The sequence below is a fragment of the Podarcis gaigeae genome (assembly GCF_964106915.1).
Source record: "Podarcis gaigeae genome assembly, chromosome: 11".
NCBI classification, from domain to species: Eukaryota; Metazoa; Chordata; class Lepidosauria; order Squamata; family Lacertidae; genus Podarcis; species Podarcis gaigeae.
This window is the reverse complement of record NC_139687.1, coordinates 57,736,150-57,761,330: the sequence shown is the minus strand read 5'-3', so window position 1 is coordinate 57,761,330 and position 25,181 is coordinate 57,736,150. Positions and strand designations below refer to the sequence as shown.

At 41.5% G+C, this 25,181-nt stretch overlaps 1 protein-coding gene across 1 annotated transcript; it reads right to left on the bottom strand.

Annotated features, from left to right (window-relative positions):
- Positions 1-2,104: 2,104 nt before the first annotated feature.
- On the bottom strand, positions 2,105-19,141 carry SYT4 (synaptotagmin 4). Its single transcript, XM_083702862.1, has 4 exons — positions 17,501-19,141; positions 13,435-14,249; positions 8,602-8,722; positions 2,105-6,947 (listed from the first exon to the last, which is right to left on the bottom strand). Exons 1-4 carry the CDS (start codon positions 17,532-17,534, stop codon positions 6,640-6,642), a joined length of 1,278 nt encoding a protein of 425 aa, XP_083558988.1. The 5' UTR covers positions 17,535-19,141; the 3' UTR covers positions 2,105-6,639.
- Between the last annotated feature and the right edge of the window lie 6,040 nt (positions 19,142-25,181).

The following is a 25,181-nucleotide window of genomic DNA, read 5'->3' as shown; positions in this document are numbered from 1 at the left end:
ATACCTGTTTAAGCCTGGCGGCCTCACTGCCTAGTGGGCAACCATTCATGAGGCACATGGTGGATGGAGCAAGAGATCTTACCTTTCCCTTTGCACATTCCAGCCACATGAAAGTCAGTGGTTTCAACATGCACATATCTCCATCCAGACAAGTAGGGGACAAGGTAACAGTTTAAGGGCACAGAGTCAAGCAAACACACTTAATTAGGGCACAGAGTAGAGGAGAAGGAGATGTCACCTGGGGAAAGGGCATTTCATGAGACAATTCTCAAGGGCCAGATAGATACCCTGGGCCTTAGATGCCCTACCTCTGCTTTAAAAAGATAAGTTAATGCCTATCCTGAAAATGTATTCTTTTACACTGTTATAAGGGCAATCAATTTCTCAGGGAAGTACTGAAAAGTAATCAATAATGCTATTGATATTTGTGAAATCCTTTTTTAATGCTTCTTTGTAGTCAATTGTGTTTTCAAAATTCTGCCTAAAATATTTACGGCTCTGGTCTGCATAAATATACATCGTATAATCAGATTGTTTTCTGTGGAGATACTTAATTCTTAAGGCTCTTCATGGCGAGTGTTGGATAGAGAAATCACAATGGCTTCTCCTATAAGGCTGCCTCAGACGTATTGCTTATTACTTGGGGACTGCAGCGTAAGCTGGTGATTTCTGTATGTAACTGTTCATGAATAGAATGTGCCTATGAACCATTTCATTGATTTGTCTGAGATGGGGGCCATTCTCAAGAAACCCCCCCACATGTTCAGATAATACATGGAATGAATAGAGTTCCCCACCAACAGCCCCATGTGCCAGCCACATCCATTTGATGACCACATGGAGAAAACTAGTTTGAAAGAACTCTATGTGCCTACAGCTGAACATAAGAATGGGTGAATCTGTCAATTTTGGTTTTTCTCAGTTACTCACTTTTCTGATCTTAAGTTCAGCCCTCCACATTTCCACATAGGTTTTCGATGTATTTATTTATTTTTAAAAGTTCTTGCGAATATTCATTGGCATTTTAGTGCATGTTCCTCCTAATGTACATGCCTCTCAAAATGTGTCAGATGTTCCAGTTGAGGAGAAACAGCTTTTTTGACTCAAGGTGTGCTCTAAATAATAAATAATAAATAATTTTATTATTTGTACCCCACCCATCTGATTAGGTTGCTCAGCAGTTTCTAACAGATATAAGAACATAATAAAACATTAAAAAGCTTCACTATACAGGACTGCCTTCAGATGTTTTCTAAAAGTCAGATAGTTATTTATCTCCTTGACATCTGATAGGAGGGCATTCTACGATGTCCAGACTGAATGATGGGGGTGGAGACGCTCCTTCAGGTATTCGGGGCCGAAGCCATTTGGGGCTTTAAAGGTCAGCACCAACTCTTTGAATTGTGCTTAGAATTGTACTGGGAGCCAATGTAGATCCTTTAGGACCGGTGTTATATGGCCCCAGAGGCTACTCAGCCTGCCACATTCTGGATTAGTTGCAATTTCCAAAACACCTTCAAATGTTCAAGAAAAATTAGGGCAACAACTCTAGTCCTAACTTTGGTTTTCCAGATGAACTTATAAAATAGCTTTTAGTTATTCAGATCACATGTTCAGAGTGGCCTGTTTGAAGGTATGAAGGAACTAATGTTAGCATCACCTTCCTGGCTCTCAACCAGTCCCTTCCAGGTCTTACCATGTTAGGTCTCTGTTTATGTATTCCTTGATGATGCCATGAAGTAAGTAAGATGTCATAGATGTAGACTTATGGCTATGAGGCTGATCTGTGGAGCAGGGAGCTCCTGGTCTGAATCTCACCTCTTTATATCAACTCACTGAGTGAGCATAGACAAACTATCCCCTCTTGGCCTCAGTTTCCTCCATCTGCAATATGGAGGGCTAAAATATAATGAATGCTTTTTACCTTATAGAGTTCTTATAGTGACTAATGCATGTAGGGTGCTTCAGACAAGTTTTTGAGCATTGTTGTGGTGCATGACAGTAGACAGGGTCTCTTAAAAACTCACACTGAGTTTCACTCTTTAAAATAAAATTAAAAGCAGATTGGCATGCATCTGCAAAAAATATTTATATTGGGATGGGATGAATGAAAGTAGCAGTTTATTCTTGTCTTACATACATGGCACAACATACAGATCTGGCACAAAGAAGACATACAAATCCTCCAACATCCATGCTTCCTTCCAAAGAACTTCTATTGAATGTACAACATCATTAACAAATTGGTTATTGAGTTACAACAGATCTCCAAACATGAATAACCTCCCATTCAGGGTAATATTTTGCTTCATTGTATTAGTAGTAGAAGTTGTTGTTGTTAGCTACTTAGACAAACATTATTTTACATGTTTAATACAGGACATTATCCTTAACAGATTTCAAGATATTCACATTAAGAACCAAATACTTTATAAAACAGATTTTTCCCCCATTTCTTAAAGGCATGGTCACATGTATTTCAGTCCCATCTGGGTTAACAACTGGACTTTGCAAGACAAACGTTTCTTAAGAGCTAAAAAAAGGGACCCTATATACAATTTGCCCAATGTAAAAAGAACTGATCTCTCTACTGGGATAGCTCTTATCCCACCAGTAGGAAAACTACCCCTCAGGCCACTTAAAGCAGATATTAACCACTGGGTGGCAAAATGACAGATTGTCACAACCCCAGGTTTTATTCAGAAACAAAGAAAACAAGGCATATTAAGAGTTATTTGGCCACTAGGGCTGGTGGTTAAAGCCTATAATCAAACAAGATAACTAGGTCTATTGTGTTAGCTAGGGCTTAGAACACATATTTTCAAACTTTCTAGCTCCAATAAGGTTTTTCTGCATGACCTATTGCATGCTGCAACAATTTCTAGAGAAACCCTCTAAGTCTCATACCCAGTTTGCATGAGTTGCTAACCATAGCTACACAAGAAGTTGGAATGTTTCCGCATGCAGTGCTTTTGAGACAACATTAGCCGTATCCAGAGCAGACCCACTGAAATTAATGGACCCCAGTTAGTAATGTATATCCATTCCAATGGGTCTACTCTGAACATGACTAGTGTTGGATATAGCCCATTGTAAGACAAGACCATTGATGGTAGAGAACTTTAAGGAAGGTTTCTCCTCCAATGCAAGACTTATCACTGGGAAACTTAGATGAACCTACAAGGAACCCAGCATTCCATCTGAAAACCACTAGGCTAGCCAAGTATTATTATTCAAATATTATCTTAAATCAGTCCCGATGAAATGTCAAGCTCATAGACCTTTCAACATGTGGCCTTGATGGCAACATTCTGTCCAACATGAATGTAGAATACCTAGCTTTTGATTAAGATTTGATCACATGTTCTTTCCCTCCTAAATTCTTAGTACATCTACTGTCCAAGTGAACTTTACTTGCGTATTTTGACTATTCAGATCACTGGACTGATCATGGATTAACAAACATCTTTCCTCTAAAGCTCATCAAGGCCTTCTGGGGCATCTCTGTTGACTTCATAGAGCTTTAGAAGTGATTCATAATTTCACTGGGACAACCTTGGAGTAAACATTCTGAGGATTTCAAGCCTGGACTGATTTTGGCCTACAAATAGCCTGAACAAAACAAAATAGATTTGAAATTTTTATACACACAAGTTGCATTACTATTATTCTTTGTACATAGAGCATTTTCATAAAAAGCATGTTGTGAAAATGCCTTAGACCTTATATAAACACCATTATATCAAACACATCATTCAAAAACCTGGATAAATTACCAACACAAAAACCCGAAAGACCCCAAATGGAATTCTTTCAGTAATATTTGTTGCATATTTCACATTCCAGTCTCATCCTGTTCTGGCCAAATTATGGCTCTGGTTAAAAAAGAAGAAGAAGAAAAGCAACCACATAAACCTCCAGCAGTGTTAGCTAGAAGAAACCCAATTCCACTGTTAATCCACCATGGGTCTCATCCTTCTCCGCTTTCCTATCCTTTTAGGATGGTTCTGATCCACAATTCAGTAATACTAAAGTACTTGGATTTCAGTCAGTTAAGTCCCACTAAGGTCAATGAGTGTGCTACCCTTACATCAAACATTTGCATCAAGCCCTACTGTCTACTATCCAGCAGTTGCTTCAGATATCTTGTAAAGAGATGTATTTTTGCCTTGACTTTTCCCAACCCATAATATTGGGCCCTTTTGTTATTACTGAGGGTTGTACTGAGTGTTAGTCATAGTTAGTTAGATAAACAACCCATCATTAGGTCTATCCAGGCATGATTATCTTTGGTCCATTAATTCCAACTGTTCTACTCCTGGGTATATCTCAGACATAGGATTAGGACTAGGATTGGCTTGAAACTCCCAAAGACCTCAGTATTTATGAACAGTGGATCAAAATACACACATCTGAAACAGATCACTAGATCTAGTTTAGAAACATGCTGCTTCAGTACACTACAGAGCTATGAGAAAGTAGCTTTGCAACATGTTCTCCTTTCCAACACTTTGACAATTGTCACAATCCTGTTCTCCAAACAAAGCATTGGGGCACAATTACTACAGCAAGGGAATGAACCTGTAACCCTTTCAACAAAGTAAGACTCTCACCCTTAACTTTCCACATAACCTTTGCCTCCACTGCAGCCCATTGAGAATGATTTCCATAGAGACACATGCCTGGAAAATTCTATATCAGGTTGGATTATCCGCATTGTGCTTGCAGGAAGGATCCCATAATAAGGATATTAAATCCTTGATGACTCCTGCTTGCAGGATCAACCTAGGAACATCCAAAGCAATGAGTATGTATCACTGTGTTCTTCACATGCATATCTCAATGGGACTTTCTAAAAGAACTCACACAAAGGCAAATATGATTCTGGAGAATCTCCTTCAGTAGCATCCAAACCCACCCCACCCCACCCCACTGCAGAACCATAATATCTACAGAAAGGATACTCCTGTATCTCAAGTATCTACCCAAAGAGGACAGGATAAGAAACTCTACTACTACAATTGTGCTAATCTGACAGAATAAAAAAAATGGTTTCTAGTGTAAACACATGAATAAGTTTCACAGGATTTCAATAGGGGTGTGTGTGCCTTTGTTTCCGTTGTGAGGGGCCAGCACAATTTGCAATCGACCAAGTAGAATGTAACCCGCAAACTATGTAAACCAGCCCACTAGGGGCTCAGCAAAGCTGCTTTTAATATTGGCCTGAGGATGCATTTTTTACCTGGCGGGTCCTCAAGCAAGTAGTTAACAGGAGACTTCACATACCTGGGTTTGGCTTGGCAGGTCACAAGTTGGGCTGGTCTGGTCTTAAATTACACTTCATCCTCCTAATCTGGGGAAAAAATCCTGATCCTATTATCACATGCATACCATCATGTTATGATCCTAATATTACCCACCCACCCTCCAGAGTTCTACCCAGTTGCTCAGTGGCATGGATGACAGCTAATTAAGTGAGTTCTATGCTCAAACAGCTCATTTACACATTAGTCAGCATGAGGTATAAAGCTTACTCCAGAGCCTGATTCTGCTAAAACCCACTTTTAAATCTGTACCCACTTAGAATGGATATTATTTTTTTGCAGGATCAGTGCTTTGTACATATCTCCTCTCTTTTTAATTTTTTTATAGGATTTTAAATTTTGTTTTTAGAATGATCAAACAGAAACATATAAGGGATACGGTAAGTTTCAGTTCAAACAGTAATTGTTTCAAAACACACCGGGTGAAAGATATAACACTCTACAGTATTTTCAATTGGTTATAAATTTTCAATGTTGTTGGGGGTTTTTTTGGCCAAAAACTTAAAGAAATCCCACCACAGGCTATACTTGAAGCACAAATCCTAACCATACTGTAAAATTTACACTCTCCAACATCAGTGTCTAAGCCCTTTATTAAACAAAGTGAGTTATTTTGGGGATACTTACAGAGTATTTGAATGTAAGCTAATGGAACCAACCTCTCTCTTTCTCTCTTTGAAATCTAAACTATATCTCACGGGTTAATTAACAAAGTGGACCATAGCTATGCAGTGTGGCTTGACAAAAATCTCTTTAGTTTTTGGATTGCTCAAAGTATAAATACTCAACCTTATGAAAAGTGGTTGAGTTTCCATAAAATAATGTTTGTGACACATTGTGATGCTGAAGGTATTGCCCTCCCCATACACTCCATTTCTCCAGATTTTTATTTTATACTTTTACAAAATGCAGGTGCTTCTAGACTTAGCAACACATATTAATGAGATTATCTTCATCTGGGTGACAGCAGTAATCTAGGGTTCCTGGTACTTTAATAATAATAAAAAAATACTTCTTAATTGTGTTTACAGCATTTTGTGTCTCTATAGCTGTGTAAACTCCAGTTGAATATGAACCTCTGGTGATATTACGTCACTTTCTGTATAGCTTGCAAAAGAAAAAAAGAGAGAGCCTGAACTGAATGAGAAAGGTTAGTTACCTTCTGTTTTGATAATTCATTTCAGTCCTAATAACAATAACAAAAAAAAGTCCTTTTAAAAATGTCACAAGCCTGTGATTATACATTGCAAAGAAAGAAAACTGATCCTTGCCTATGGAATTTTTGTTTAAAAGTTCCAACCTCCCGTTTCCGCTGTTAGCCATCACACAACATGTGCCATTTGGCAATTTGTCTCCTAGGATATTCACAGATTTCCTTCCAGTGTTCTCCTGCGGTTCCTTCTGCCGAAGCCCCCAAGGTTAACCGGCCAATGATTTCATTCCGGGATCCCCTATCTGAATCCAAAACCAAGAATTCGATGCTGATCTCTTCGAGACCCTCGCAAGGAATATCAAAGACAAAAAGTTCATTGAACACTGCATTGGGGGTGCACTTCTTGACGTGGGTTTTCTTTTTGGAGATCCTTTTCTTGGCGTGATATAGGTTCACTTTCACATAGGGGTCTGCAAAAGACAAGCAAAATCCAACCAATATCACACTGCTGAAGAACCAAGTCCAATAGTCCAGACTTATCTTCCCTTGCACTAAAGTTCTCACCATGCTTTCATCTCTACCAGTTATTCCTGTGCAGGAGAATTCGGCTAGCACTGATTGGTAAGATTATCTTTGTCCACTGGGAAAAAGCTCCAATGAATAATAATAATAATAATATTAATGTGCCAGCTCATGATTGCATGCTACCTGACCACTGGTTGCTGCATTTACCAGTAAAGGACAAGGTGGTGAGAAGCTTGGCACAACTGGAGGTACAACAGCATAATCTGGTGCTCTCACTAATGCACCCCATTGCAATCACCATTAAGCCACATTTCTCTTGCTCTTCTGTCCCCCAGTAGACACAACAATGTGCTGGTCTCTGCTCCAGGGACCAGATGCCCTCCCCCCAGATGCCCTGGTCTCTCCTCTAGTTGCCCCATCTTTTATGGATCTTTTGGCATGACACGTTTTCTTCATGATCTTTCACTCTCTTTCACTTTCATTGCAGAAGGTTGGACTCAGGTGACCCTCAGGGTACCTTCGAAATCTTAGAATCAATTCTATGATTCTCGGTTATTTGAGGGATGGGCAGAACCACCCTGCTCCACTCCAGTTACCTTTGCCCCCACACCTGTAAAGCAGACTTACGACAAAAATTTTGGGAGATAGCTTATATTTATTAAAATATAACTAATTCGAGGAACATCCAAAAATTCAGAAAAGATGAGCAGATGAGAATGTCATCTAATTGGTAGGGAATTCCTCTAGACCACCCTTTCTCAACCTGTGGGTCCCCAGATGTTGTTGGACTACAACTCCCATCACCCCTAGCTATCAAGGCCCAAGCTCAGGGATGATGGGAGTTGTAGTCCAACAACATCTGGGGACCCACAGGTTGAGAACCGCTGCTGTAGACCACTGGATAGATGACACAGCTGCAGTCTGTGGCTCCTCAGAAAGGAGGGGTGGGGAAGGACTCCCTCATTGCTAGGTGAGTCACGGGTAGAAGCACATCCAGGCTCTACTGCCCAGAGTTCACCCAAAGGCAGATCTAAAGGGTACCCCATTAAATCCCCCCAGGCATAAAGCACTGGCAGATCCCTAAAGGGTGCCATTAACCCAATAATCCCATAGTATGTCTACAATTATTCTTCCCAACTTCCTCACCTGCCTGGACTCCATGCTCAATGAGAAACAAATCCCAGCTGCTCCCCAAATTGTCAGTCAAGTTACCCAACAGTGTAGAACAGGCTTCCTCAACCTCGGCCCTCCAGGTGTTTTTAGTCTACAACTCCCATGATCCCTAGCTAGCAGAACCAGTGGTCAGGGGTGATGGGAATTGTAGTCTCAAAACATCTGGAGGGCCGAGGAGTGAGGAAGCCTGGTGTGGAGCAAACCAAAAATGAGGTCCCTAAAGGTCAATGAAAGAACTGCCACCCAAAATATTCCTACTCAGCTCCTTGAACAGGTGACTAGCCAGGGCCCACACTGAATAGAGCGAAGGAGGGAGGGCACAGCTCCTACTCCTTTGCTACTTCTTGGTCCAAGCTCTTAAGTATATGACAGTGTTAATTATAAATCCAAATATATGCATGTAATAATGCAGCATTTTGAAATTACCTGATAATCCAGAAACATCCGCTTTGGGTAGGTGTCTGGCCTTTAAAACAACCACCGTGAGAGTATTTGTTGTAGACTGGTAACAGAGAGAAATCAGCAGCTCACCGCGTCCGGAGGACTTCTAGAGGATTAGAAAGATAGCTCATATGTAGCAGACATTTAAAAAACATAGAATTGTTGAGTTTTTGAATGTTTTATGTAGGGGTTTTTGAATGTTTTATGTAGATTTTCAGTTTCATTGTTCTGTATGAGACATTGACAATAAAGATATTGTATATCGTATATCGACTTGGGAGAGATTCTAAGGGTCATGTAGACCAACCCCCTGCAATTCAGGAATCACAGCTAAAGAATCCCTGACAGATGTCTATCCAACTTTTTCTTAAAAACCTCCAATAAAGAAGAGTCCACCACTTTCTGAGGTACTCTGTTCCACTGTCAAACAGCTCTTACCATCAGAAAGTTCTTCCTAATGCTTAGTTGGAATCACTTGTAATTTGAAGCCATTCGTGTGGGTTTTACCCTCTGCAACAGCAGAAAACAAGCTTTCTCCATCTTCCATGTGACAGCCCTTCAGATGTTTGAAGATGGCTATCCATCTGGGATTACCCTACCCTCACCCTACCCCCCCCCAAAAAAAAAGATGTATATGCAGATCTGCTACTAGATGGGCAACTCAGAACTATGGCTATATATATTTGTGGTTTTAAAGCATATTGAATCCTTGGTCAGCCAGTCTATTGAAATGTTGTCACAAATAGTATCTGACAAATTAGTGTTTTGATGGACTTATGAGAATGCAAGGTACAAATCAGATCTCTATCCTCCCCCTTGATAGAGGAAAATATTTAAGTATGAAAATAGAAAACATGGAAGCTTCAACACTCCAGGTCACACACAGGGGCTTGTTGCATTAAAAACCATAAAAGCTGCAGATGGGAATATTGCTTGGTACACACAGAAGCAATTTGATTTGACGCTTGATCTTTTGAAAGCAATTACTAAAAAGTCAATACACAGGCAGGTTCTCGGGAAGGGCTATGGGTTGCCCAGGCTTTGAGACATCTATTAGGTTTGGAATTTTTTTTAAAAAAATAAATGGGCTTCCACTTATGTTGAAGTGACTTCCAAATCAATTTACAAACACACAGTAAAGACATTGACTTGGAAGCAAGCCCCCTTGGTTTTTATGTGGCTTACATCAAAGTAAAATGCTCAGGATTGGTGCCAGAACAACTAATATTCAAAACACCAATGCCTTTATCCTAAAACATGCTTACCCTGATTGGCCAGCTGAAATGTAATGAACTTCAATTAAATTGTTTGAGGACTCAGATTTTGGTTGTGCAAGTACTATGAGTTAATTCAGTAGTTGACAACCTGTGTCCAGAAAGCTGGAGATGCCCAACGGACTAATTACATATTGGGTGGGTGTGACCAGAAGGTGGAAAGAAGCAGTGGTGGGTGGAACCAGGAAAAAAGGCAAAATCAGTAGAGAAGTGGAAGGAGAAGGAGGGAATTTAGATGTGCAGTAGGTATGGATAAATCCAAAGTGAGTTGCTTCTGAGGAATTCTGAACTTGTCTGATATCTATCTGAGGGACCCCGAACCAAGAGAAGACAATACAAAGCTCCTCCTGGTGTTGACTCAGAATCACAAAAAAAAAAGAACTGCAGAAAACTTGTCTGCTAAAAGCAAAACTAATGTCTCTAAGTTTACCATATAAGGAAAGTGACAGGTTGGGAGTGAGAGTGAGGAATCACAAAGGCAAATGTGAAGGTAGAGTGGAAAGAGCTTTACTGTCATTGACAGATAATCAGAGATAAATATTTTACCTGAAAAGTGAATCTCAATTATTTTTTATAAAGCCTAGCACAAATTCCCTTTGACCTACTTGTCTGAAATTTGGCAGATATCTTACCAATGGAACATCTCTCATATCTGCTATTTTCAGACCAATTGCCCAGAAAACGTCACAGGAGATTAAGTGATATTGTTATCCCCCCCCAAAATTGTAAAGGCTGGAACATAAATCTCTGCAGATATCCTTTTGCATATTCTATGCCTGCAAAATCCATCATTTTCTGCCAAATGAAAAATGGAAAACTTTATACCTTTTCTTAAAAAACAAAACAAAAACAAACTTTAAATCTGCACAGCAGCAGAAAATGAAATAAAAGCCTAGACCTATCTGCCTGTTATTTGGAAGGCTTTATCCACTCTGGAGAGGCTATCATGCCTGAAAATTTCATTCGCTTCTGTCAACAGGGAAAATACATATAGCTTGTCTTCCCAATATCCCCAATAGTAATTTCCAGGAGGCAATGGTGATCAAACCCAATTTTCCTAAAGCAGACTTAAACTTTGATGCTGTGCTGAATTCGGCAGCCTCCAAAATACTTCAAGTGGCCTATTTTCTGAAGTGCAAGATTAGGGACCAAACTGAATCTTGTGGTTGGTGCATACCCCTGGGAAAAGAAATCTATCTGTAAGCTATCAACTCAACCCCCTGGCAAGAGTGATCTGCCACTCCCATAATAATCTACTAGGTGGAGTGGGAGGGGGGAAAGGAAGTGACACAAAGAGGGAGAACAGGGTTAACTGCATATGGATCATAGCCATGGAGATGCAGGCTAATACTCATAGCCATAGAAATCAATGGAGAATTTTTATTTTTATTTTTATTTTGCCACTGACTTTATTGCAATGTTGATTGCACTGTTAGAGCCCACCACTTGGTTAAGCACTTGGATTAAACTGATTTTCCTGCACTGATGAAGTTGATGTAACCATATTGGTTTTTGTTCAAGGACTTCAGATTCAAACAGAACAACTTCTGCCGAGATATAGAGTTTGCATTTGGTTGCAACTCATGAACCTATTGATCCAACAAACTTTAGGTTACAGTATATGTTGTTTGGGGTCAGATTTGCTGGATGCCACTGTAGCCAGCATGTGTTAATGGGCCATCATGAGTTAATCATTGTCAATAGCACTTTTATATCACCCAATAGGAGCTCAAACCCACTCCTTTTCCACTGAGGGGATTTATTTGTTTATTTATTTTCCTGGGAGACAAGTGTTGAGTAAGTGTTAAAAGTAACATTGCCTGAACCAGACCCGAGTTCCACTTTTGTTGTGAGATACCTAAGGTAAGATATCCTGCTAAGATTTGCACTGTCCCCTGGATTCAAAGTAATCCAAGCTAAGTCTACACTGGTAGGAGAAGGAAGAATCTCAAGGGGATAAGTTTCATTGCAGAATGCAGGTGAAATTGCCATTTTCAAATGCCACAATCTTTAAGAATGTTCAGGAAGGGAGGGAGGGAGGGAAAGGGAGATTACAATGGATTTTCCAGCTGAAGCATGAAGTGGCCCAGACCACTTGACGAGGACTGGCTAATCTTGGTTAGGACTGGCTAATCTGACATTGCTGGACTCTAATAAGTTCCTGCTAGCATGGCCAATAATAAGGGGTGGTGGAAGCTGGAGTCTGATAACATCCGGAAGGTCACATGGTGACCACATCTACTCTATAATCTAGAGCACTTCATTCCCACCTCATCCAAGAACTTCAACAGAACTACATGTGACTGTTGGAAAGAGCAGTTAGTGTTCCAATACCACTTTCAGTTATGAACAGGTAGGACCTGCCAACAAAATGCTGTACTGTGTATGGATCTGCACTCAGATAATTAAATCCTACCAGTATATATTGGATGCAGAAATCCCACTGGTAACAATTACGTGCTGCAGGATCACACACTGAGTTGCTGCTTAAAACCCACAGAAAACAGTGGGAATCTTCTAGTTCATCACAATGGGTTTCCAAGTCACGGGTACTCTTGCTCACAAAGCTGAAAGGTTGACACAGTGTTGTCTATCCCCCTGAAACCTCTCACTGCATGGAAACTCAGTGAGCCCATAACATTATTTTAACCTGGAGGATTTACAAATGTAGGTCATGGAATGTAGACCTAAGATGGAAGGAGAAGGGCTTAAGAGTTTAATTTACATCTGTTTGGAACCCTACAGAGGAACAAGTAAAAGCAGGAGGGATCATTTTGAGTGGAGAAAAATGGCACAATCCAATGGGTTAAAATCTCCCAGCTTCTATCTGTCTGTTCCTAATCAGCCCCTCCCCAAGTGGTTTTCGATTTATTTCATTTTTAAGACTGTTGAGTGTAACAATACACTAGATTACACCGTAGCCCACAGATTATATGCCTCCAGCGTGATGGTATATCACAGATATGGGGAACCTGTGGCTCTCCAGATATTGCTGGACTAAACTCTCACCATCCCTAACCACAGGCCATTGTGGCTGCAGGGGTTGATGGGGGTTGGAACGCAACAACATTTCTCAGCCATGGTATATAGGTAAGTCACTTTTAGATACTTTGGTGTAAAAAAGTGCCAAATAAATATAATAAATAATCAAATACATGAATAACAGACATTTGTTTTTTCGCCTTATCCCATAGATGCCCACTCTACCTCTTCAATCTGTAAAACTTGCACTGTTACGAGCTCTGCATAACATCTGTTCTGCATTTGACTGATGAAGTCCCTTCCCTCTAAGGGTTTATCCATACACAAACTGGGCCATCATACCTAGATATTTTAAGAACCCTTGTTGAGATAAATGAAATGGGGATATAGGCAGACATCCTTCACATTGTTGAGACTCTCTCTCTCTTTTATATATTCAAGATGCATGTAGGCTGTTGTCAGGGTGCTATACTTAGATTCTGCCTTTAGAAAAACTGTTAAGTGCTGAGATAGGGCAGGTGAAATAAGTTGATAATACAAAATATGACTCAAGATCAATTACCCTAACATTCTTTTTGATGATCTCCTTGTTCATCAGCATCCTTCCTTCAGACAACTCAATCCCGGACAGAGGAAAGAGAACTTCTCCAATGATGTCATCTCGGGAAAATCGGTCAAAACTTAGGATCATAAAGTGAAGGCTCAGATCTTGGACTTGAGTATAAGGGATTCCATAGAAGGTGAAGGTTTCGTCAAAAGCTGGGTCTAATGTTTTTCTCAGTACTCGTGTTTTCACCTTGTGCTTCTTCTCCGGCAGTATCGTCATTTTGATGTATGGATCAGAAGTCATTGACTGTTCATCCATGGCAGGCAAGCCACGTGCTTCCTTGATGTTCACCATGAAAGCCTTCTTCTCAAAGTTATACTCAATGGAGAAGAAGAGAGTCCCTAATTTATCTTGCTTCTCTTCAGAAGATATGGAAGTAACAGACTTCAGGCTATCAGGGGAGACAGAATCTTTTTCCCTCTCAGGAAAGAGCTTTGGAGTGAAGTTCTCGAGATCTGAGGAGTTTGGTATTTTGGGGGTTGTTTTGGGGAAATTGCCGTTCAGATCTCGTTTTTCCAGGTCAAGGTGGAGAGAGGTCTTTGGCATAACCGGTTTGCTCTTGCCTTCTTCCTTGTCCTCTGCCCCAAACTTCTTTTTGCTGTTGAGGTTCTCAGGATAGATGTCGACGCCCTTCAGCACATGAACAAATTTGTAAGGCGGGGTCTTATTTGATTTGGAAGATTTGCGTTGGCAGCAGATCCAAGCAAAGAGGGAGACAGTGAAGACCAGCCCAAAGGCGCTGAAGATTCCAACCACAGTTGGAATTTCATCTGCAAGTCAAAGCACATGGCAACAAATGCATGAACGGCGGACTTCAGAGGTTGAAAGCAGTAGTTAAACTAACTATGCAAAGGTGAGCAAACTGGTGAAGCGGGGAGAATGAACTGCTAGGTATACTTTATAACAATAAAGCCTATTCATGTTGTGCCCCCTGCAGGTATGAACGTGTATCGAAAACTCTGGCTGGGCATGTTTGCTGTTGCATGCAATCCTGAAACAAGCACAGTTCAACAATTGTGATTATAACAACTGGAATGCTTCTGTTCAATTTTGCTGCTGCCCCATATAAAATTTATGAATTCAGTACACATATAAACATCTCTAGCTCCCTCCTACACCCTTCACATTAGTCTAAGTAGATAAAAGAGAATTTGAAATATGTGTTAGTCATAGGCATGACATCCACTTTTATATTGCAGATTTCCTTTTGTGTTCAAGAAGCTACATATTTGCATGGCCTCATTGCAGGAAGGGACTGGTGTATGGCATGAAAATGCAAAACTTAGTGTCTTAGGATATTCTTGCCATCAGCCTGATGTCAGTTTTCTATGCAACACTGAACATATGCAACCAGCCATTTCACCTTGTGCTACTTTGTCCATTATACAAGTGCATGTTTAAATCCATTTGTGCACCTGATATTTTGTAAGCATTGGATCTATCTAGTTGCAGAGGCAAAAAGACATTCAAAGCTACCCAGAGATGAGGGCATCTAAAACAACATTTCAAGGAAGCACATTTTCCAGCCGCGGCAAGTAAATCAATTTCCCCGAGAACTTCTTTCCATCACTCGTATGAATCAGCCCACATTCCAAATGGCAATAGGGAAAATAGCATGAAAGCTGCAATGACATCTGGCGCATGGATAAAAGAGGAGCATTAGCATTTCATGAGTAAGCAGTGCAGGGCCAAATGAACGCCACTAATTGGAAATCCAATTCTGTCCATAAGTAACATTTCTAAGTGAGTCTAAGTACCACATGCTGGTAGCACCAATCAAGGCTAAGTCCACATTCTCCAAGCGAAATGGGGGACTCATGAAATATTAATGCAATGGCATTGCTTATGCAGGAAGGTAGCAAGAGTGCTGGTGTTCTAACAAATGATCAGCATCCTCTCTGTTTAAGAGAGAGTGAACGAACAGTTCCCTTGAAAAGATAAGTAAATCTCTGCTTGAGATGCAGAATGAGCCTCCCGAACTTGTGTAAGCAGATCCCTGATCTCCAATTTAAACCACAGGGACACACACACACACACACACACACTAGACTTGCACACCCAGCCTCGCCTTTAAAATAATGACTTGAATTGTTTTTAGTCGAATCCATGGAGAAATGAAGGGTCCCACATATAAATAAGCATCAGCTCTCACTACCTACCTTGCCACTTTTATAGGACTGTTAGCATGGGAGATCTTTTCTCACTCTGGTTGACTGCTTTTGATTAGAGTAGATTTGTAATGAACTTACTACATGCAGGGCGTGGAAATGGGTTAGTGTGCAGGCAACCTTGCTTTGGGGTAGAGCACTGGTCACTGGGTCAGTTCCACCCCTTACATTTATGTGGACTGGGTCACTTTTTCTTTATTTCTTTTTCTTCATGCAAAATATGGGGCTAGGAGACAAGACACAACCCATCAACAGTGAGGTAATGACAGTTGCATAAGATGCTTTGGGAAAGAGGCCAGGCTGGATCATTAACTCGGTTGAACAGATTTTAATGGCCAATTGACATATTTGCAAATACTCTTTTGAAGCTTGCATGCCGAAGTATTGTCTCCAGCAGCAGGAATGATGGTGCAAGTTACAACCGCAGCCTCTGAGAGGAAGAATGCCACAGTTTTATATTAATTATCCTCATAAAGTCAGTTATCAGGTGAGCAAGCTGTCACAAATGAAATTAGAAACACCCAAGGGGGGTGATACAAGACGAAATCAAAACTAAATGTGCTGTACAATAGCTGCCAGTGGGCTTACAATCTGCCTTCCTTGCTGTTTTCATATGGCAAAGCAATTGCTTAGGTATTATAGCAGCTATATGGAAATGGTAGACTGGTTTGAAAATGTGCTATTTCTGAAAATGAGTAGGACAGATTACAGGAGTGTTAACTGGAAGGGGCAGGATCTAGACACACGGCACAAGTATGAACTGATCCAGTTTGAGTTGGGACCCAAAGAATTCTACTATGCCAACATAATTTAAAACTCCTATTAACTTCATCTAGAGGCTAGTGTAACTGACATATATGACTTACAGTTTACTCTCACAGTCTTGGGTGTACTTTGACTGTAGAAGAGCTGTGCTGCTGCCCTGGCATATGGCAATGATAGCTATCAGGCAACATGAATAAAAGTAAGGTAAAAAGGTAAAGTGGTCAGGAGCTGAACCACCCTCTAGGGACAGGGGAGAGAAACAACTTTATTTATATGAGTGTATGCAGTTCTCTCTAGGTCTAAAAGATAAGGAGCCTACTTATTTAAAGTTTAAGCAGGTATATTGGTGCAGAAAAGTGTTGTTTTTTAATTGCCTACTTTGAATATGAGAAGAGAACCAGGGTTTAACTTTAGTTTCTGTGCATGCGCGCACACACACACACAATACTTAGTTCAAAGCATTTTTTTAAAGGGAGGGGTACTTTGCATACACTCCCTTAGCAACATCACTAATGACAGGAGACAGACAGTTGCAGAGGAAGAGAGAGAGAGAGCCTATGGACAGATGAGTGGGTGGGTGGATGACTAATCTATTTGAGTAAATATCTATCTGTTCCTCTCTTGAAAGAAGCAGTTATGGCAATTATCCCGAGAACACGTAGAATATGGATTTGTAATGAAATGCATATAACTGTTTCTTCTCTAAAGCTAGATCACAACAAACAGTATCTTTCTCCAGACACTCCCCACCCCCACCCCAAAAGACACACCTCACGGTGCATATATTTTACTTGGGAATTTTTGGGAGCCATAGAAAGAGCACAGCGGAAATCTATAAACTGTAGAACTAATAAAAAAGGGGTGTAAAACTTCTGTAAAACCCAAGCATCATATAAAGGATGCTTTTAAGGAGAGGCGACTGACGTCGCTCATATCAGAGCACAGGAACAGCCTTAGCTTTCCAGCGCTGGCTTTCCCCCAGGAGCCCGAAATAGTAGTCATATAATTGCCTTTTCCAAAGCACCTGAATGAAATGAAATTAATCAAGCCTTCAAGATCGGGCTTTTTTTTTTAAAGAAGACGCTTACCAAATTCTTCCCGGCTGGCTGCAATCGGAGCCATGTTGCTTGCTGCGCGCTCTGTCCAAGGTGCTGAAACCGCTCTTTCCTTTTTTTGCCCCTGTGCTCAGCCGCTCACTGAAGAGGAGGGAGGGAGAAAACGCATATACGCACACACAACCAAGGGAGTCTTGTTTTCCAACGTGATGAAAACACAAGCCTGAAAGATCGGGAAGGTTTTAGAAGGAGGAGGAGGAGGTAGAGAGGAATGGGTGGGGGGGAAGGGGAGGGAGGGTCTAGTACAGTCCTCCTTTCCTGCACACTGATTCGTGAGCCCTTGTCCTGTGGTTCAGATCTTCTGACTAACTGAGCTCTGAGACTGAAGACGTGGTTGAAACCCAAATTGACGCAATCCTGACGCTACAGAACTGAAATCAGTACCTCCCCCCCTCCCCCCCCCCCTACTCCTGGGAATCCGGCACACATTCATCAATTATTTTAACGGCTGTGCTGCAGGAGATTAGCTCACGTTCTCAGTCGGACACAGACAGCAATGCTAATTTCTAGGGCCAAATCTCCCAATGTCTTATAAGACACAGTCAGACACTTTTTTTAAAGTATATATTATTAATGTTTTATCCATGTTTTCTGTGACGGTGCTCTAAATGGAGAAGACGAAAGCCCTGGAGGCGAATGACCCAGATCCGTGCCTTTTCTGTTCTTCTCTCTCTCCCACTCTCTAAGATGAAACGCTTGGTTTGACTGGATTGCCAAACGGTTTTGGTTCTCACTGAAGACTGCAGGAAGTGGAACGTTTGTGTTTCTGGGAGTTACTGCAATATCTGTATCATCCCCTTCTAACAGACCACATTTTTATTCTGTTGTATCTAGCCCCACCTCCCGCTTTTCTCTCTCACACAAAACCTTTTCATAACAAAATCTTTTTTTAAAATATATATATATAAATCAGTTTTGATTCACTACATAGTTGATACACAATATTCTACTTCCCAGACACATATAAAATCGAAACTCTAAATTACCCAGAGTTGCCAAATGGCCTTTATCCTCCATGGGAATAGCCAGACTATTTGAGGGGAGGGCAGAAACTCTTATTCGTGTTGGTACCATGAAGTTTCCATGGGTAAATAGTCTCCCCATATATTCATTTTTTTTAAAAAAAAAATGAATCTAGCTCACGGAATCATTTCTAATACAAGACAGCAATGTAAGCCCCATTGAGCTCAATGGGATTTACATGATAAGCATTGGACTGTGAAAGATGCTGTCATGAGGACTGATTTTTTTCACACATTATGTGATGCATATGTACATATGTTTGTGTGAATGACTATCATCCACATACTGTAGTGAATCTGAAAGTCAACATGTGGGCTGAGCTCCTCAAAAATGGGTACACACTGGGCGTACAATAGCATGTGTGTTGAATGCACCAATGCATAATCATGTGCAGAACACTACAGTAAGATTCTTGGTCCATCTAGCTCAGTGTTGGCTACACTGACTGGCAGCAGCTCTTGGGGATGCCACAGTTTGAACCTGGGACCTTCTTCATCCAATGCAGCCACTGAGCTGCTGTGAATAATATCCTCTGACCTGGAAGTTATCCTGTATGGTTTGGCTAGGTGTATAATGAGAGAATGGAGCTCTACACACGCTCAAAATCACTACAGTGGTACCTCGGGTTACATACGCTTCAGGTTACATACGCTTCTGTTTACAGACTCTGTTAACCCTGAAATAGTGCTTCAGGGGAAGCACTTTGCTTCAGGATGAGAACAGAAATCGTGCTCCGGCGGCGCAGCAGCAGGAGGCCCCATTAGCTAAAGTGGTGCTTCAGGTTAAGAACAGTTTCAGGTTAAGTACAGACCTCCGGAACGAATTAAGTACTTAACCTGAGGTACCACTGTATTAATGAGCTGAGCTATGGTGCCAATTAAGCCTTGCCCCACATCAAAATAAAAGCCAAACTACCCCACTCTTCCAAATACTTTATAACTCTGGTGTGCATGAGTGCACAATCTTTAGTGTCTTTCCTCCATATTCATGCTTGCCCAACTAGGACAACTACACACAAGAATAGAAAGTAAAGTAAAACATAGCTAATTTCCAACCATTCTTCCTCAACAATAACATTATCAAAGGAAGGCAACAGAGCTCAGCTCTTGACTGTCTCCTTGCTGTTCATTACCAATTTTCTTGTTGTGTTTGTTCTTGAAACATCAGATTCAACCCAGGAGAGTACATGGGCATGCACAGAATTCCATGTGAACAGGGACTTTGTCATTCATTGCAGTACCAAGGAATGTTTTGCCACACTTTGGATATATGATTGGGTCATGATATGAACACCCCTGGCTAGGCACTTGGTGAGAACTGAGGGTCAGCTGTGTGTCCACCCAGCAGAAGCCAAGGTAGTGAACTGTGGGTTGATCTGCCAAACCAGGAAGAAAAGCTCCTCATGGAAACATGCCCTCTGATCCATGAATTTGTCTAATCCGTTTTTTAAACCATCAACATTGATAGCCATCACTGCCTCCTATGAGAACAAGTTCCACAGTTTCTATGGATTGTGTGGTTTCAGCTCAGCCATAGTTGAACTTTAAACTGTATAGGGGGATGCCTAGTCAGTCAGCTTCCCAGATAGATTTGTCCCATGTGTTATGTTCAAAGTGTCCACCAATGTGAAAGGTAAAAGGTAAAGGACCCCTGACAGTTAAGGCCAGTCGCGAACGACTCTGGGGTTGTGGCACTCATCTCGCGTTACTGGCCGAGGGAGCCAACGTTTGTCCACAGACAGTTTTTTCCGGGTCATGTGGCCAGCATGACTAAGTAGCTTCTGGCGAAACCAGAGCATTTACCTTCCCGCCGGAACTGTACCTATTTATCTACTTGCACCTTGACGTGCTTTCAAACTGCTAGGTTGGCAGGAGCTGGGACTGAAAAACGGAAGTTCACCCAGTTGCGGGGATTCGAACTGCCAACACTCCGATTGGCAAGCCCTAGGCTCAGTGGTTTAGACCACAGCGCCACCCGCGTCCTGAATATGTGAAAGAAGCACGCCTCAAAGACTCTGTGTGAGTGCCTGGAAATAAATAACGAAAGGAAAGAAAAGGCATTATCTGGATTGATCCCACTTTACTCCCCCTCCCTCTCTGTGTTGTTTTGCTAATGCGTGTGCGCGCGCGCACACACACACACACGCACGCACGCACGCACACTTCCATCTGTCTGGTCCACCCTCCCCTACTGACATCTCAAAGTCATACTTCTCCCAATGGTGAGTCGTGGGGCATAATTTCATTTAATTTCAGGCTCACAGCCAGACAAGACACAGTTAGCTACCCATGATCAAAATGATAGTTAAAAAACAAAGCAAAATAACAAAAACGTCAGGTTAAACAAAAGCATGATAGTGAATCATTATTTAGCTACAACCGTGGCCAAATAGTAACACAACAAAACCAGCACATCAATATGCAATATGTTCTGCAATTGCATTGAGCCTTATTGATCTGTCCGTCTAAAGAACATCAGCTTTATGTTACAGGCATACAGAGAGAGGAATAATATAGATGCTCTCCGTGACCCATCAATGCATTCACAGTAGTTTGCAGTGGAAGAGATCAGGGACCATATCTATCTGCTGGTACCCATTAGAGCTATGGAGCAGGAGGGAGCTGTCAATTAGCAGCTGCCAAAGGTGTTCTCCCCATTGGGTTTCCTGGGAAATGGGAGACAATTGCAAGGACTTTACAGCAAAACATGCTGTTGCACAGCTTGCAGAAACGCATTGATGTCACAGCAATTGGGTGCCCCTTTAATAAGAATCAGGAGGGATCAATTATAAGATGAGGGCAATGTTGCTTTTGATGCAAACTATAGGAAGGCAAAATACACTGAGACTGAAGAGTCTGCAAATTTTGGAACACGGTAAAAGACTACTTAGTCAACCGTGTCTTGTCTGCTGCAGTAGCCTGCCAAATAACACCCAGGAAGGCCACAAGGCCCACAAGCAAGTGGAAAATATAGGAAGTCAAGTTTTGTTTATATGCAGCCTCTGACACTGAAATATATTCTGCTTCTAAACTTGGAAGTGCAATTCCTAGCTGGTATCATAGGTCACAGCTATTGACAAGCCTATGTTGTTTCAAAAACTCTCATCCTTCATTGTAGAATCATAGAATTGCAGAGTTGGAAGGAGCCTCAAGGGTCATCTAGTCCAACCCCCTGCAATGCAGGAATCACAACTAAAACATCCATGGCAGATGGCCATCCAACCTCTGCTTTAAAATATCCAGTGAAAGAGAGTCCCGCTCCTTCTGAGGCAGTCTGTTACTCTGCCACACAGCTCTTACGGTCAGAAAGATCTTCCTATTGTTCAGTGAGAATCTCCTTTCTTGTAATCAATCCATTGTTAATTGACTGTACATTGTGTGATAACATCCTTTTGCTCATCCTGGACCCGTCATTCACAGGATGTCCCAAAGTTGTATTTTTGTTTCAAAAACTACAGATACATTATTTTTATTCATTCACTCCAGGCAGTAATCACCATATTAATCACAATCAGCATATATTCTCCACGGTGGACCCCAGCCTTTGGAGTGAACTCCCCACTGAGATGTTGATTCAGCCAGCTGCTAAGAACATATCTATTTATTTGCACATTCCCTGGCCTCTGAAACTGGTTGAACAATTCCTAGATCTTTTGTAATTGTGATATATTGGGTGGTAATCTACTCATTCAGCTCAGCTCCACAAGGATTACTGCGAGTGCAATGGGATCCCGCCTTCTCCTAAATTTACCCCCACCTATGCCCCAAACATGTGGTGTGCAGGTGTGGGAACCCCTTGAACAGATTCAGTGGATGTATAGAGGGGGAGTTCTGCTTCGCCAGCAGTAGACCTATTGTAATCATAGGAGGTCATAGTTGGATTCCCTCCATTGCATACAGAATTAGTTCTTTTGCACTGAATTGCTTTATTGTAAACTATCTTGGCATTCTTTTAGTGTGTGTGTGTGTGTGTGTGTGTATTCTAATAAATAAATAAATGATGCATTGCAACAACACTCGTATTATGCATAGTGCTCAGCAAACCTATCATATTTTGAAGCATTTTTCTTTCTCTCCCAGTATATAGGAAATGGAGAGATTATGATGTAGCTAATTCAATGACCAAGTCTGCAAATGCATTGTCCATTAGAAGAAGAAGAAGAAGAAGAAGAAGAAGAAGAAGAAGAAGAAGAAGATAATATCAGACCTGCTTGAGAAGAGGAGAGTATGGGGTTGGGTTTAGCCAGTGCCCTCCAGGTCCCTCTTCAGCTGTCAAAGATCTTATCAGCAGGATTTCAGTCTGTTTGTTTTTCAAATAAAAAGAGATGTGTGTTCATCCCTGTCTCCTCTATGCAGGCTCTGTGAGATTGGAGTCGGTATCTTTCCTCTGTCAGAGCTCAATATTCTATCCAATGCATCACCTTTTTCTCCCCTCAGAGTCTTCTCCTGCTCACACTGTTGTCTAATTTGCACAGAGGATGAAAATGTGGATTATCAGCAGTTCCAAGATGGGGGTCATGGCCTCCATGCCTTTTCTGAAGATTGGGGAACCTGTGGCTCTCCAGGGGTAGTCAGACTCCACTTCCCATCAGCCCCAGTAAGCACAGATTATGGTCAAGGGTGATGGGAACTGGAATTCAACTACATCTTGAGGGCCACAGGTTCCCAATCCCTGCTTTATAAATTGTCTTCATGAAAATTCTCTTTCAGAGGCCTACAGATTCTTGATGCAACTTCTTTCCCATCCTAATGAATTCAGCCTTGCCAGCATTGTACCGTGGCCCAACAAATTTTCGAGAACCTCCTCACTGCTTTAGTTTTTTGCAAGTGGCAAAATCAGGCCCGTTGAGCTGTGTCTGGCTTAGCACATGGCAAAAAAACCTACCACGTGTCTGTGATGGACTGGGCCAGAGAGAAAACTGGGTAAAGCTTTTGTATTATGAGCTAGTTTTGGCACATACGCCCTCTCCCCTCTCTGATGGCCTGATGGCCATATAGAGAGGATGGTTGTGTGTGTGCTGCATTCTGCTCCCAGTTCTATGGTTCCCCACCTATGGCTTAGTGGATCCCCATCTATGCAGTTCTATAATGAACTCTGTTCACAGTCTTTTGACAGTGCTAATTGTGATCTGGAAAGTGATGCTTTAAAAAGGATGTCATCCAGAATGAGAGCCACTTCCCATGTTGACATTCCATCTGTGGTTTGCATGGGAATATCACAGCTGATCATCAACTTTCTTCCTTGCAGGGACCCAGCCTTCTTGCCACTGACCATTATTGGGGCAGGTGCTGTGGTCTAAACCACAGAGCCTAGGGCTTGCTGATCAGAAGGTCAGCGGTTCGAATCCCCGTGACGGGGCGAGCTCCCGTTGCTCGGTCCCTGCTCCTGCCAACCTAGCAGGTGGAAAGCACGTCAAAGTGCAAGTAGATAAATAGGTACCGCTCCGGCGGGAAGGTAAACAGCATTTTTGTGCTCTGGTTCGCCAGAAGCTGCTTAGTCATGCTGGCCACATGACCTGGAAGCTGTACGCCGGCTCCCTCGGCCAGTAAAGCGAGATGAGCACTGCAACCCCAGAGTCATCTGCAACTGGACCTAACACTCAGGGGTTCCTTTACCTTTACTTTACCATACTCCCCTGCTTTCATATGACTTAGATTTTTAACATTCAGTAACACGGATTGGATCTGGCACCTTCTACATGCCATAGAGCTGTAGGGCAAGTGGTTAAACAGAAATTGGTCAGTTAATCATTTTGGTTTCAGTCAATTCATTCACAATTACCTGATTATTAACAGCACAGTCTGGTATTTGTTTACTCTAGCAGAAGTTCCAATATACTCAATGGGATTGCCTTCTAGGTAAGTGCCTATAGGGTGGCATCCTAAATGTGCATCCATTTGAGGATGAATAAAACAAGACTTTTGAAGGAAAGAGGCATTCTCAATCTCTTTTGGGGAGCTGCACTCCTTTATTGCACAAGACACCAGCCTAGAAGGTGTTTTGTTCTTAAACCAAGAGTACTGCCTTTTCTAATATGTGTAAGTATTGATATGTAAAATAATTAACTTCAAAAAGCTGCCTTTTTAATAGAATAAATGTATTTTTATTCAAATGATTTAATCAACTACGCTGCTTAATCTTGCTGTCCTAGTATAATTAGATACCAGACATTTGCTCAATTTATTCCATGCTGTATTTAGAACCTGGCTTTCTTGTTAAACTCTAAAGTAAGTGTGTCATGCGGTACAACTAAGTAACAGCATGGGCTTGATGCAGTGAAAAGCCCTAGACAGATATGTTGTGCAAGCTCCATCTAGTGTACATATTAGACCCACCAATGGTTCATGAACAAATGATACACATAGAATCATAGAATCATAGAATCATAGAGTTGGAAGAGACCACAAGGGCCATCGAGTCCAACCCCCTGCCAAGCAGGAAACACCATCAGAGCACAGATTCGTGAACTTTGAAGGCATGAATCCTGGGGCCTAAGTGGAGAAAACAGGGCTAGTAAGACATAGTCCAGAAGCATTTTCTAAATGCTTAGTCACAAAATGTGAAATGGAACGTTAATTTCTCTCTCCCACCTCTTTTGCTTTGTTTTATTGTTGTCTGCAACTGTTTTACC

Coding starts and splice junctions, on each gene's coding strand:
- SYT4 (XM_083702862.1), bottom strand. CDS start 17,534: ATGGCTCCGATTGCAGCCAGCCGGGAAGAATTTG. Junction 14,250..17,500: donor AGCCAGCCGGGAAGAATTTG/GTAAGCGTCTTC, acceptor TTTGACTTGCAG/ATGAAATTCCAACTGTGGTT. Junction 6,948..8,601: donor GGATGTTTCTGGATTATCAG/GTAATTTCAAAA, acceptor TGTCTTTTGCAG/ACCCCTATGTGAAAGTGAAC.